We start from the raw sequence: 14,432 nt of genomic DNA on the forward strand, positions 1-14,432 counted from the left end.
CCCTGACTCAATAAGACCCATATACTCACTACCTGGCTCAATGAGACCCTTATGCTCATTTCCTGGCTCAATGAGACCCTTATAATCACTTCCTGGCTCAATGAGACCCTCATACTCACTACCTGGCTCAATGAGACCCTCATACTCACTTCCTGGCTCAATGAGACCCTTATACTCATTTCTGGCTCAATGAGACCCTCATACTCACTTCCTGGCTTAATGAGACCCTTATACTCACTCCCTGGCTCAATGAGACCCTCATACTCACTTCCTGGCTCAATGAGACCCTTATACTCACTACCTGGATCAATGAGACCCTCATACTCACTTCCAGGCTCAATGAGACCCTCATACTCACTTCCTGGCTTAATGAGACCCTTTTACTCACTCCCTGGCTCAATGAGACCCTCATACTCACTTCCTGGCTCAATGAGACCCTTATACTCATTTCTGGCTCAATGAGACCCTCATACTCACTTCCTGGCTTAATGAGACCCTTATACTCACTCCCTGGCTCAATGAGACCCTCATACTCACTTCCTGGCTCAATGAGACCCTTATACTCACTACCTGGATCAATGAGACCCTCATACTCACTTCCAGGCTCAATGAGACCCTCATACTCACTTCCTGGCTTAATGAGACCCTTATACTCACTCCCTGGCTCAATGAGACCCTCATACTCACTTCCTGGCTCAATGAGACCCTTATACTCACTACCTGGCTCAATGAGACCCTCATACTCACTTCCTGGCTCAATGAGACCCTTATACTCACTACCTGGCTCAATGAGACCCTCATACTCACTTCCTGGCTCAATGAGACCCTTATACTCACTTCCTGGATCAATGAGACCCTCATACTCACTTCCAGGCTCAATGAGACCCTCATACTCACTTCCAGGCTCAATGAGGCCCTTGAACACAGTCAGGGTGTTGCCCCCACAATGTTGCTGCTCCACGCTGACATCGTGCCGGTTGTCGGTTCTCTCTCGAGCAAGTTTGAGAGCCCAGCCATGGAACTTCATGGTCACCTCACAGTTCGAGTGGATGTCCCCCTGGTGTCTCATTGCCGGCTCTCTCCGGTGCAGGTCAACCCCAGGCTGCAAGAAGTGACATCATCAGCAAAACCATCACCAACATCAGCAAAAACATTCTTCTACATCATCACCAAATTCTTAAAACAAACCTTCAGGACAATCAGCCAATGAGAAAATGAACCGATCTAAAATCCTGATAAAACCAATCTCATTAAAATCAGATCTTAGTACTCACTATCGCTGAACAAAGATCTGAGGACATCCCATTACGGGTCACCTCAGAACGACCTTTCATCCAACCAATCAGAGTGTCACTTACCAGATCAGGAAAGTGACAGACAGAATGTGTTTTCTAATCATGCAACCTCGAAATATTTAACAGAGGGTATTCCGAACGACAGTTACGGGTTTTATGATTATATCCATACAATCTAGGCCATCTGTAAGCCATTCCAGAATGTTCTTTTTATCAGTTTTAAAAATTTTAACCGGGAATACGTCAAAATATGTTTTGAAGCGTAGTCGCCAGTTTGAAACTAGTGTCGTAAAGATCGAGAAAGCTGCCTTCTGATTTGCTAATGTCGATTTCTTGTCAGTCATTTCATTGATCGGTCAAAGTTCGCGAGAAATCTTTCTGACGTGACCCGTAATGAGATCTGATTTTAATGAGATTGTGATAAAACAACACAACCAATCTAACACATTTTTTAAATTATTAAATTTGCTTGAATACAAAGCTCATCCCAGTATTTAACATAATATTTTCTTTCATTTAACGTAATTGTAAGTATTAAGTATAACTAAATGAAAAACATACACTCCGTTTGGGTGACTTATCGCTGCTGGTAGAGCGCCCCCTGTTTCCAGCGCTGCGATGTCGGGCAGGGCCAGTGCGGGGGGAGGAGGGGGGGATGGGTATCTGTGGAATCAGATATGGGGAGGCCAAGGTGTTTGTCTGCTCCATCTTCGCCAGAGCAGTCGCATAACGCCGCAGGGCAAGTGGGTTCAGCTGAAACACGAAGTGGATGATGATTACGTCACATCCTATCAGGCCATCTGCAGTCATTTCACACCACAGCAATAGTCCATATCACGGTCCATGAAATCTGCAATTTCTCCTGTTGCTAGTCACAGGACAGGATACGCCATCCTTACAAAATGACCTCCATTCTGTAGCAGACGTGGGAAAAGATCCAATCTATCTGCATAGCACTTGACTCTGTCAATACCCAGCTGATCATCAGGGTGATGTCAACTTTGCAATTTACCAATGTGTCATTGTTATACCCGACACTGAATTTGACAGTAGCCATTTTATCCTCAAGTGTGTCCTTTGTCACATGATCACCGAACGGATGAGAAAATACAATACAGCACCGCAATTAAGGGAATAACAATTGATAGGAATATTAACCAACTAAAAACATTGTAATTCATTTAGTTTTCCAAAATTACACCTTGTTTGAAAAGCCACATGGATATAGGCTTTATTTTTTAAATTAATATCCAACAAGGGTCTTCCCTTGAATCACTAACACCTTCCCAAGCAATCTATTGTTGAATCTAGGAATCTTTGTCATCTGTTATCATAATACTTATTCTAAGGTTGGATGAACCCAGCACAGCAAGTTCCTTACAGAGTAGAGGTGTCTGGCATCAATCTCCTCCCTGCTGCGTGGAGTTCTGCTACGTCCAGATCTTACAAGGGGCTGCTCACAGTCCGACATGTCGATCGTGTTGCCATCGTCATCAACATAGATGACCTACATAGAGGATGTCATAAATTTGCAGAATGTCTTTGACAAAAGTATTTATCAATGAAATGCTTCTGTTATCATAATATTAATTTATTTTGTGTGTGTCTAGTAAAGGGTTATCTAAGAAATAAATTACTGGATCCTTATTTCTGGGCCAATAAATTAAAATTTTACAATCACAAATCTAAATTATTATAAATGTAACAGACCCTGTTTTAGCTGCCTTCTTTCAAAAAATAGAATTTTTCCTGCAGAACTTTCATAACAATATTCTGCAAAATTCATAAGATTTATTTGTATGATTACATTTTAATAGTTGACATTTTCTTACAATAATAAAGATATGCTGAACATCTAGCCTCATATAAAATGACAATTGCCATGGCAATAGCATCCATATTTAACATCACATATTACAATTGATCTATTTCAAACTATTGATCTAAATTCAAACAATAAATCAATAAGATCCAATAAGCATTTAGCTAGCTAAATTAGCAGTAACTAACTCAGTGAATAACACAGCATGGCAAAATGTGAAAATGTTATGATGTTATGAAAACTCACATCAGCATCCTCATCATTGGATTCATACACTGACGAGTTAGTATCAGGCATATTAGAGGGTGCACTGATGGGGCGGTACTTCCCCGAGCGGTGGCGGTGGGGGCGTGGCGAGGGCCCTGACTGGGGCCGACTAGAGCGAGGGGATAGGAAAGGCAAGATATCCTCATCGCTCCTCCGAACACGCTGTGTCTACAAGGATAGCATGGATAGTGCATGATAGTGATGATGATGATGATGACTACGTATGGTGACGGCTTGTGAGGCCATAATGGCGGTCCGATCTGTGATGAGAGCTGTTGGTGTTTGTTGAGTGCTACAGAAAAACTTCATTAGAATGGTACATGTACTGTTCAGCCAAGGATTATACATCTGGAAATAGCTTAAGCACCACCCACTCCATATTTCCATATAAAATAGCCAAAATGTTTAAATCATGTCCTGTATTAATTGTCTTGACAAATCAAACTTCTTTTTGATTATAAAGTAACATACTCATTCGGAAAAATTGCAATTAATTATGTAATGACAGGTTTTTAAATTTTCCATGGTGATTGTTACTTGACTGCATTTCAACTGTTTCCCCTGCTTCTCTGCATCATAGGATACGACTCAGTGTGGACGACCCTCTGGGGAAACATACAGTGATCTTGTACCAACTGTTCCAAGGTATTGGTGGCATCTTAGACATTGATCAAAGCCAAATAAATGTTATATGCAGATATTCCCTAACAATGAATGGAAGTTCTTGATGAATATGGAAGGGGTGGTGCTTAACTTATTTTCAGGTGTATATTTCCACATACTGCTCCAGCCCTACACCTCTGCTGTCAGTGTGTCAAAACACTTTCCATTCACATATTTCTCATCTTCCCGAGGCAAGAGAGTTAACTGACTTTAAAAGTCCAGTTTCCACCTTTGCCGAACTAGGCTGGAATTCCTGGGCTCCATCGTAGCGCCACCAGTATTTATTACTAGTTATGTCCCTTCTAAACCTTTCCCATGGACCAATCAGATTCCACCGCTCGTATCACTTGTATCTGATTGATAATGAAGATCATTATTGTGATAAAACGGGTTTTACATCGCAAAGTGCATCAAATCACGTGAGCACCTTGATTAAAAACATGAAATGATTTGAAAAATATCTGTTGACAACAAGTTGGCGGTGCACATGCTTTGCAAATCCTGCAATCGACCGAAATCTGCACGACAGTTTACGAACCAGTTTTCAATTTCATTGCACGATTTTGATTGGACTATGCATTGACTCGTTACCCCAGCCAAAATGTAACTCCATAATACCAGCCTAGTTCGGCAAGGGTGGAAACTGGACTTTTATAGTCAGTTAACTCTCTTGCCTCGGGAAGATGCATATTTCTATACCCAAACTGAATACAGTTGGGATGGAGATCGATATGGGGTGAAACGATAGAGCAAGGTCACACAACATAGGTCACGGTATGATACGTATTGCGATATATACGCATGTAATTATCAAACTGCAGGGACATTTCGCGGCCATACAAATTTCAGAGCAGGTTCCCAAGGAAAGGTTAGCTGTAGACACATGTTCGTAGCAGCTATTTTAAGTAGTGAACTTGAAACACTATTTACAACACATCTTGTGATATTTGACTGACAAAAACACTGGGGTCATTAAACGAGTAGAAAGTTAGTATTTTATTTTAGCAAGTGATTTGTCTTGTATGAATACTCAAAGAAACGTATCACGTGTCGCATTGTCGTATTAAAACTCACAATGCAACGGAGAACCGATGTGTCGTTTCACTCTTAAAGATACCTAACACTGGAAACAATCCAGTCAAATATGTGTGTAATTTCCATGTTCCCTGACTAAAACACATGTGAAGTGTGATCCATTCAAGGCCTACTACACCGGCAAAGTGCTATTTCTTTCCATGTCACTGTAGAGTGATCTGCCTTGATGTGCACCTGCTTCACACAAATTGCTCCAAGTATCAAATACTTTGAAATAATGCCAAGGCACATGGAGGTGATTTAATACCCAATCATCTGCTCAAACATGATGACAGTGCATCCGTAAAAGCAAGTATGATCTTAAATTTTGTTACACTGAAATAACATAGAAAGCTATGGTGTTTTGCAGCCCTTGGGCACCCCAATGGTCCCTGGTGACAGTATCACAGTACATAGACTCAATATGCCCCGAAGAAAGGGAAAACAATAGGTATTTTTAGAAGAAGTGGACCTTGTTATAAATCTGAAGTTCTTTATCATTGTTGTTTTGAAGGTACAAAAAAAAAGAAACAAAGGATTTTTTTTCTTGGCCTAAAACATTGATACCTGCCTGTCTGTCATACATTGTGTATTTCCTAACAACCTAAGATATAGGCTGGTACACTAGCTGTGGCATCTACGTATCATGATACACACTGTATCAAGGTTCACGTTCTCTGGACTGCTGATACATATCTGTAATGATGTTGATCACTGATGATGACATGACATGAGAGATAAAGGACATGGAATATCTCAACTGCTCTACCTTCTACAGTGTCTACTAGGATGCTAACATTTGTAGGAATGTTGTTAGGTTGATGCTAGTGCATGGGTCAAATTACTAATTGCTTGTCTAACCTACAAGATTGTAAAGCAAACTCTACCTAATGATCTATACTTTTAAAGGAACAACATTTACTATCAAGTTGGGGAAGGGTGAAGATAACAATTCAGTAAAATTAATAACACATGGCTATTGTTTTATTTCCTTAAATCTTGACTTGTTAACAAGTAGGGGATGATATAAGCAGAATTCCAACAGTAGACAATATTAATATTATTATATTATTTCTCAAAATCTGCAGCAGAAGAAAACTTGTTCTGCCCTAAACTCTACAGAATAATATAATGTTGAACGATTGTAATAGACCAATTCCACCAGGTAATTGCTTTAGTCAAATAGACATGTCAACATGGAGATCAGCCTCTCTTACAAACCCAAGAGTATATATTTATTAAAACATTCACTTCCATCCCACCCCTCATCCCATTCACAGTCAGTTTTTTCTTCAGTTTTTTATATGACAATACACCATTGGCAACATTCTGCTATTTCTTGAATAACCTTATGTCAGATCCGATTAGAATAATATAACTGTTTCTTAGACAATCAGCCCATTTAAAACGAGGCGATACATACATCAGAATACACATACCTGATTCAATATTTTATTGATAGCTAAGAATATATTTTTGCCTTAACCAAGTATGTGAACAGAAATGGATTTACCTATTCTAAATGGATTTGAAAAGATCTTTAGTAAACAATCTAACGAGTGATGAGATGGCTTATCATTGATATTGAATGCATTCATGTATAGCAAATATATGGCAGCTGGCTGCGTCTATAGCTGTCTATCAACTCCACAATGTGAAAAGTAGCTCACTGCAAAAAGGCAAACTGTCACGTTAATTTCACAACATCAACACAGCAGCTATCGTCCTTCTTGAATACCATACCATCAGAATATACAGCAATCACTCAACTACAACATCTCTTATCAACTCTCTTGAGATAAATAAGATTTCATAAGTACATAAAAAGTATGAGGTATGATATGCACCTGTTTTGGGGGACAAGAAGCGCCAACATCAAGAAATAATGAAAACCTTTTGACATAGTTATCAATATCAACAGAATTGTTCATATGACCTCAAATGACATTTTGTTTCATGTTCTGGACTTTCAACAACAGCAGTTGAAAGGTAATGCTAAAATATATGTCAAAAAGGCACATTTTGTGGGCATTTTTATGAGGGCTTTTCCAATACTTGGACATGAGCAAGTCTTTGACTTCCTAAAAGATGAAAGCAAAGTTGGTATAATATGGTGAAAAATTCATCTTTAACCACAGACTTACTCCTATTAATATATTTTCCAATAATTTGAAAAATTGCCTTTTTTGTTCATCTTGGCCTTTGTTCTGATATGAACATGTCAAAAGTAAAAATCTTGCAAGTGATTGAAAGAAAAAAAAGTTAGTTTTCAACCTTATTAACACTTCCCATTATTTTCAAAACAAAATGTTAAAGATTTTATCAACTTAAAAAAAAAAAAATTCAAGTAGGCTTCTATCATAACTGAACCATGAAAAAATATTTGATGGCCTGGTCTAGCAAGACTATAGCTGCTATGAAGAGGTGCTAGGTTAATTGCATGCTACACAAGTTAGGTATGTGTGTGTACCCGCTCTTCAATAAGCAGTTCGTTCTCAGCATACCCCCCAGAACGGGGGGTGGGGGTTCGATGGCCTTGGGAACGAGGAGAATCACTCCTGTCCCTTTTACCCTCAGATCGAGATCGGGTATGGCGCTTATAGGGGGCATCCTTCTCCCGCGGACTCCCTGTGATCAGGGGCAGGAGAGCTTCGTCTACTGCATGGCAATTCCTTTCACCCTGGTGTCCCACAATACTCAGTTATTTTGTGAAATATGTACATTGAACAAAAGGTTAGAACATATATCATACATTTAGAAACATATGGATTGGTTTCAAGTTACTTGTATCGCATGTCATTGGTTTTCATCCTCGACTAGCGAGAGTAGTATTCCTCCAAAACATAAACTGCCAGGCAAAAGAAAGTAAACACCCATGTTAGATGGTAGCAAAAATGAAACAATCAAGAAACTAGGGCTGGGATGAGTCCAAATTAAATACCCAGGTACCCGACCCCTATTACCTGACCCTACCTGGGTACCCACTTTAGGTCTCAAGAGTTGGTACAAAATGTCTGATTGGGAATTGTTTTACCGCAGCCCTGGTAATAACTATTTACATGCTCGTATCAAACAATCAGATCATGTGTACACTGAAGATGACTGAAGCGTTATCTTTACTCAAACATATACAAGTTAAAAGGAATGTGTGCATCATCAGAAAGAAATGTGAACATTAGCGACTTGTAATGTTACCACTGAGCTATTGTGATTTTTTGTCATTAAACAATTTATCACGTGACTAACCATGGGTCTGGGTAGTAGTGTGTGTACCCGGGTCCTTCTCAGGACCCACCCGACCCGAGTACCCGAGTTACCCGTCCCAGCCCTACAAGAAGTGGTTATTCAGTGGAGTATAATTGATACGGGTATCATCGTTGTGTCTTGGTGTTTCTTCCATTTGTCCAGTGTATTGGCAAACTGTTTTCAGTCTAGCAACATTTTTAATAACATTTGTAAGGTTTTGTTCAAATCTTAATTTCAAGTATATGCTTTCTTTTGCCTGGCATTTTATGAATCATAAATACATATTCACTGCCATAGCATCCTTTGGGAAGCGCATCGCTTCTAGTACATGTCCCTTGTGACACCTATTGCAAGACACATTTCATGACACATATTTCAAACATTAGCATGATACATATTGTCAGACATTATTATGGATACATGTTTTAGGACACCTATTTTGCAACACCTCTCCTGCGACACCTACCCTGACTCTCTGCACCAGCTCAATCTTGGCTATCTCCTCCAGTTTCTGTCTGATAGCCACTTGGCGATGTCGCTCCAGGTCCAGGGTCTTGTGGACAATGGCCTGAGCCAGAAGATCCTTCACATGCTTCTTGTGTTCTTTGCGTGCTATGTTTAAGCGGTAGCTCGTCTCCGTAACAATCTGCCCGCGTCGGGTGATCTGGAGGAAAAAATACATTCAATTATTGTGACAAAGTCACTCTGGTAAAATTTGTTCATCACCCAGAAACCTTATTAAACCAAACCCAGTTTTATCTGGAAACTACTTTTTTCATTTATTCGAAAGTATATTTTCCTCGGAACAATATCATCAATATTAATTGAATTGCACTGCATTTAAAATTTTGACGAGATGGACATTTCTGAAAGATCATATCAAAATGTGTCACTTGAACAGAAAAAAACATTCTGTTATACATATTTTAAACTTCAATTTCTTTGACCATGTTTACAAAATTCCCTCAGCATTTATATCAACACAGCAATGATTCTAATTATAGGAAGTAATATGATATTAACGATGAAAATGATGTTGAATGTCTCAAAGTAAAAAAAAGGACTACGAACCAGCCCCGATTTCCGCAGATGTCCGCGCATCTTGGTGTTGGCGAAGTAGCCAGCCAGGTGCTTGTCACTTAGGCTGTTGTAAGCCGAGAGTTGACTGAAACACAATGTCATGCACACTTTAAATGATGACAGTAGGACATGGACACACTTAAATTTAAATGTTGAATGATAAGTCTTTGTAGTGTTTTACATTCTTAATATAAACAGATGAAGACAACAATATTGTTGCACTAAAATTTCAATTTGAAAAAAAGTAGAAAAACATACTTTTCTGATTAAAATATAAAATAACTCCCCTTTGTCAAGGTAAAGATTAAGACTTGCACTGCATGTGTGTGGCTCTTGTACAATTTCCACCCAAATATTGTTTTGAAATGTCAGAACCTTTTTTTTAAATACTAAGCAAGGTTCGTGGTTGAAATAAGAAAATAAATTTTGAAAACAAATCTTAGTAATGCCTGTAAAGTATTGTCAGTGGATGAAATAAAGAAACAATTTAAAAGAAAGAAAGTTTTTTTAATACTGTATTTGACGCAATAAGCGCCTAGGGTGCGCTCAAAATTAGAAATAGGGGGCTCTTATTAGAATATAATTTAAGTGAGAGAAAAAAAAACAGAGTTGAAAGATTGTAAATTTCGTACTTTATGCTGACAGCCTGAAATGATACAAAAGAAAAGTATGTGCGTATCATGCACAACAGATATATTTTCCAGAATTTAATTGCCCATAATTAAGGGTTCATAATAGACACGAGTGAGTATTATACACAAATAAATAAGTATTGTGTACATTGATCAATAGGAAGGGGTGCTAATTGGGATTGTTCACTAGCCAATATATTAGCAAATATCGCCATGGGCGCTTGTTAGAGCGATGTGTTTACTACGCCGAATATGGTAATAGTCAAGGGGTTACCTTTCTCCCTGACCTACTTTGAAGTTTATGTTACTGAAATTAGATGTGGTGGGAAAGACATAAAGACTTCTCACAATTTAATACTAATTGTACATCAGTGTAAAACAAGTAGATGAATAAAGTCTGGATGTTGTAATAAGTTTGTGAAATTAAAGTGATCACAGACATAATTCTACCATGAATGTGGATAATACTCAATTCTGATTGGTCATTGAGAGGTTTCAAATAACAGTAACCACCTCTGATCGAAACAGCTGATTTGACAGCCATATACACAGCGGAAGCTATATTTATAAAAAATTCTTTCTCAATAATTGTCAACAGGCATTTTGAAATAATAAAATGTACAATAGTAGGTGACAAGATGCAGTGTTGTACTTGCTGCAATATTCAAAGAATGTTTGACAATACATTTTAGGCAGAAAATACAACAGAAATTGACCAATGGAAAAAAAGTATTGCAAGTTTCGGGGATGTCAATGGGCTTGAAATTTTGTGAGTCTCTATATTTGACCTAGATAGCCAAACCTTGCCTCTGGTTTTCAATCATAATAATTGGTGTACTTAAAGATGTATGGTTTGGGAACAAAAGGGTTAAAAATAACCACACAATATCTGTAATGAACACTTTGACAGAGCATGTGAAGGCCGATGCAAAATCCGAAAACGTGTGAATTGTAGCGGTGTATAAACAACCAGTGAATGTTGAATAAAAGCATAGCATTACATGTAGCTAAAATTTGGATCCTAGGCAGTCAACGTATAGCTGATACTGTTTGAAAAAAATAATAATAATTGCACATAAAAAAATTCTTACTTTGTACACATAAATATCTACAATTATGTTATATTAACTTGGGAAATTCAGATATGTACATTGGTTTGGAGTCATCCTATAAACAGCTTTCCATGTGTCAACTGTCAAAGTGTTTGTTTGTTGTTGTTTAATGCCACACTCAGCAATATTCCAGCTCTATGACGACGGTCTGTAAATAATCAAGTCTGGACCAGACAATCAATTGACTGATATCATCATGCATCAACCAAGTCAGCAAGCCTGACCACCCGATCCTGTTAGTCACCTCTTACGATAAGCATAGTTGCCTGTAATGGCAAGCATGGGTTGCTGAAGACCTATTCTAGCCGGGATCTTCACGGGTCCTGTCAAAGTGATTCACCTTAAATGTTTAGAGTAGTTTTAAACCTAAATACCACAGGTTCAGTATGATTTGTGAAAACAAATTCATATGAAATTTCTCTACCAATTCATATACGAATGTGTACAAAGACGTTAGTTATATTATGTAACAGTAAGCAGGGTTACCCCAAAGGAGACATTTATTAGGACATAAACCTGTACAAGCTTTAAGTGTTTGATCTGTTGGATAAACAGAACACTGTGAACCTGTAGTTTTACAGCAAAATCTCCCACTGTTTGACTTGTTCGGGGAAACCATAACATTAGATCTATCTGTCATTGAAGTAGGTCGTGAGACCAACGCCTACGGTTGAATTAATCATCAATTCATTCTTTATCTGGACGAAATTTATGTGTGTTTCTGATTATTGTCAGCTGTTTTATATTCCGTTCTTTTATTTGTCGCCAGTTTTTTGGAACAGTGGGTGGTGTTTGTGATTACACCCGCCATTGCGTCGCTACATTCCGCCGTCGCAGATATTTAACCGGTAGAGGACGGAGATATTTCTACCGAATGAACAGTTTGGGTCTCTTACCTTGCATCTACGTGGCTCATCTTGCCGTTTTGTGTCCTGGTGATGAAACAAGGTTACGAAACTGAAATATAGGCACTTAGATTCTGTCACCTAAATGGTATCCATCTTGAACATAAAATCACCCTTATCCATAAAATATTCAGAGCAATCAATGAGGTTTGTCTTGAACCATAACACCTGCGTTGTCCGGGAGAATCACGTGACCAAGCTTTGTCGTCAACAACAAGCAGTAAAACTGGGTGCCCGTAAATCTCGTGTCAGCGAGTAAGGGCGTATTTCACGGGTGCGCAACCGTACAAAAAGTATAGTTCGGACAGGTGCCTGTTACATATTCAATGCACTGAACATGCGCTGTACTCGAGTATAATGCCGTGTTAGAAAATTCATTGCGTCAATGTAGCTCGCAACATTTGAAAAAGTAATTCATATCGATATTGAATATGTATCATACTTCCCGTTGGGGTAAACATGCACAGTTTGGGGAGGGTCGTGATAAATAGAAAGGGCAATTTTGAATTTATAGGTTAATAAATGAATAAATATTGGGATGGTTTTGAACCCAGGCATTTTCAAATTTGTCCTATCAATTAATATATTGAATGTCAGCAAGGGCAGATCCAGTTTTCTTCAAAGGGAGGGGTCTAAAATATCAAAATCCTCTCTCTGTCAATTTTACTGCCTAAACATACTACATTTGGTTTTCAAAAGGGTGCGGTAGGGGGTCCGCCTATGATCAATGATGTAAACAGATGTTTATTGTCTTTTCTACAAGTAATTATAATTGACAGCAATATATGTTTATTTCTTATGAGTTCGGGGGCACGGGTGGCCCAGTCGTCTAAGGCGCCGCGATTCGCTGTGCAGAGTTGCGTCCTTTGGGCACGCCAGAAACCTATGATTGTGGGTTCGAATCCCGGTTCGCCCCAATTATGTTCCTAGGTTTATCAGCACCATGCCTGTGCTCGTGGGTTTCACCGAAGTGGTAAACGTCTGAGACCTGCATCACTTCGGGCTTTCCTCGAACATCAAGCTGACACGCCGTGATATAACTGGAATACTGTTAAAAGCGACGTTAAACCCAACTCACTCACTCTTATGAGTTCAGTCAAAAATAAAACAAATTTATATTATCAGTAAATAGATAGAGGTTAAAACAAACTAAGCCTAATCATCAAATGTAATGAAGTCTTTCATCGGCATTCAAGTTGGATGAAAATGAAGCTTTTATGGATGATACCTTTTAATTGTTTGCAACGCCATTACAGGGCTTCTTGCTCCTTGAGACCACCTCCGTAGTCTAGTGGTGGAGCGTCCGCCCGGAGAGCGAAAGATACGGGGTTCGATACTATTAAAAGATGGTACTTGTTGTTAACCAGCCTGGCGCTCGGCATGAAGGGGCTAAAACAAGGACTGGTCGGCTGGGAGTTAGTAAACTGTGTCTGAGAAGGGTGTTCATGTTACAAGTGCGGCATGGTATCTCAGTGAGCTAGCACTATAAAATCGGCATCAGTCCGGACTGGTGCAGGCAGACACACACATGTGCATTCACGTCAAGTCGAGTTTGGATCAGGCAAACCAGTCGCTGATAACGACCAACGATATCCAGGACGTCGGCGTAGGATGACCCGCATAGCTAGGGTATATGAGCCGACATTCTTTATTCGTCGCGGGATTAGGATTGAATAATCCATAATAAATTGGGTATCTCATAGCACAGTGCACTCAAAATACTACATTGAGTCCACAAGTTCCCTTGATATGACCAGAGGTTGGGGTGTATTTTATTACGCTTCACGAGACTTGATTAGAATAATGTGCAATTGTAGCAATTGAGGTTTCATCTATTGGATACACATATGAATACAGTGAGTGAGTTGGGTTTAACGCCGCTTTTAACTGTAACAGGTGAAACCCAGGAGCACGGGTATGGTGCTGACATACCTAGAAACATAATTAGGGCGAACAGGGATTCGAACTCACAATCATAGGTTTCTGGCGTACCAAAGGGACGCAACTCTGCACAGCGAATCGCGGCGCCTTGGACGACTTGGCCTTACCTAGCACGGGGTAAACTGGCGCCTATACAAACCCGGAGTCTCAGAATATATGTTTTTACCTTAATCGGCAATCCCTCTAGGCAGGGTCTTTTGTAAGGCTAATTCCAGTTGTACCCCGCCATCATATTGACTGAATAAAGCTAATATCGGCGGAGAAACCAACTCACCCACTCGCTAAATCATTGAGTTAATTCCGCTATTTAGTATCCGTATACAGACGTGGAAAATCATTGCTACTGATTTGTTAAATAACCAGAGATGCGGATGTAGAGATATAGAGAAGCTCAG

At 39.3% G+C, this 14,432-nt stretch overlaps 1 protein-coding gene across 8 annotated transcripts in view; it reads right to left on the reverse strand.

Annotated features, from left to right (window-relative positions):
- LOC124139438 (glutamate-rich protein 3-like) overlaps positions 1-12,297 on the reverse strand; it is a 54,780-nt gene extending 42,483 nt beyond the window's left edge. For 7 of the 8 annotated variants that reach the window (XM_046506489.2, XM_048395114.1, XM_048395108.1 and 4 more), the window contains exons 1-7: positions 12,088-12,297; positions 9,439-9,532; positions 8,834-9,031; positions 7,592-7,801; positions 2,677-2,802; positions 1,857-2,048; positions 898-1,102 (exon numbers count right to left, since the gene is read on the reverse strand). In XM_046506489.2, coding sequence (XP_046362445.2) covers positions 898-1,102; positions 1,857-2,048; positions 2,677-2,802; positions 7,592-7,801; positions 8,834-9,031; positions 9,439-9,532; positions 12,088-12,107 — 1,045 coding nt within the window. In that variant the 5' untranslated portion in view covers positions 12,108-12,297. Of the gene's footprint in view, positions 1-897; positions 1,103-1,856; positions 2,049-2,676; positions 2,803-3,363; positions 3,553-7,591; positions 7,802-8,833; positions 9,032-9,438; positions 9,533-12,087 lie in introns of all 8 variants that reach the window. The other variant, XM_048395089.1, reaches the window with a different exon arrangement.
- Positions 12,298-14,432: the final 2,135 nt, after the last annotated feature.

This window comes from Haliotis rufescens, unplaced genomic scaffold (assembly GCF_023055435.1).
Source record: "Haliotis rufescens isolate VD_foot unplaced genomic scaffold, xgHalRufe1.0.p SCAF_1, whole genome shotgun sequence".
In the NCBI taxonomy this organism is placed as follows: Eukaryota; Metazoa; Mollusca; class Gastropoda; order Lepetellida; family Haliotidae; genus Haliotis; species Haliotis rufescens.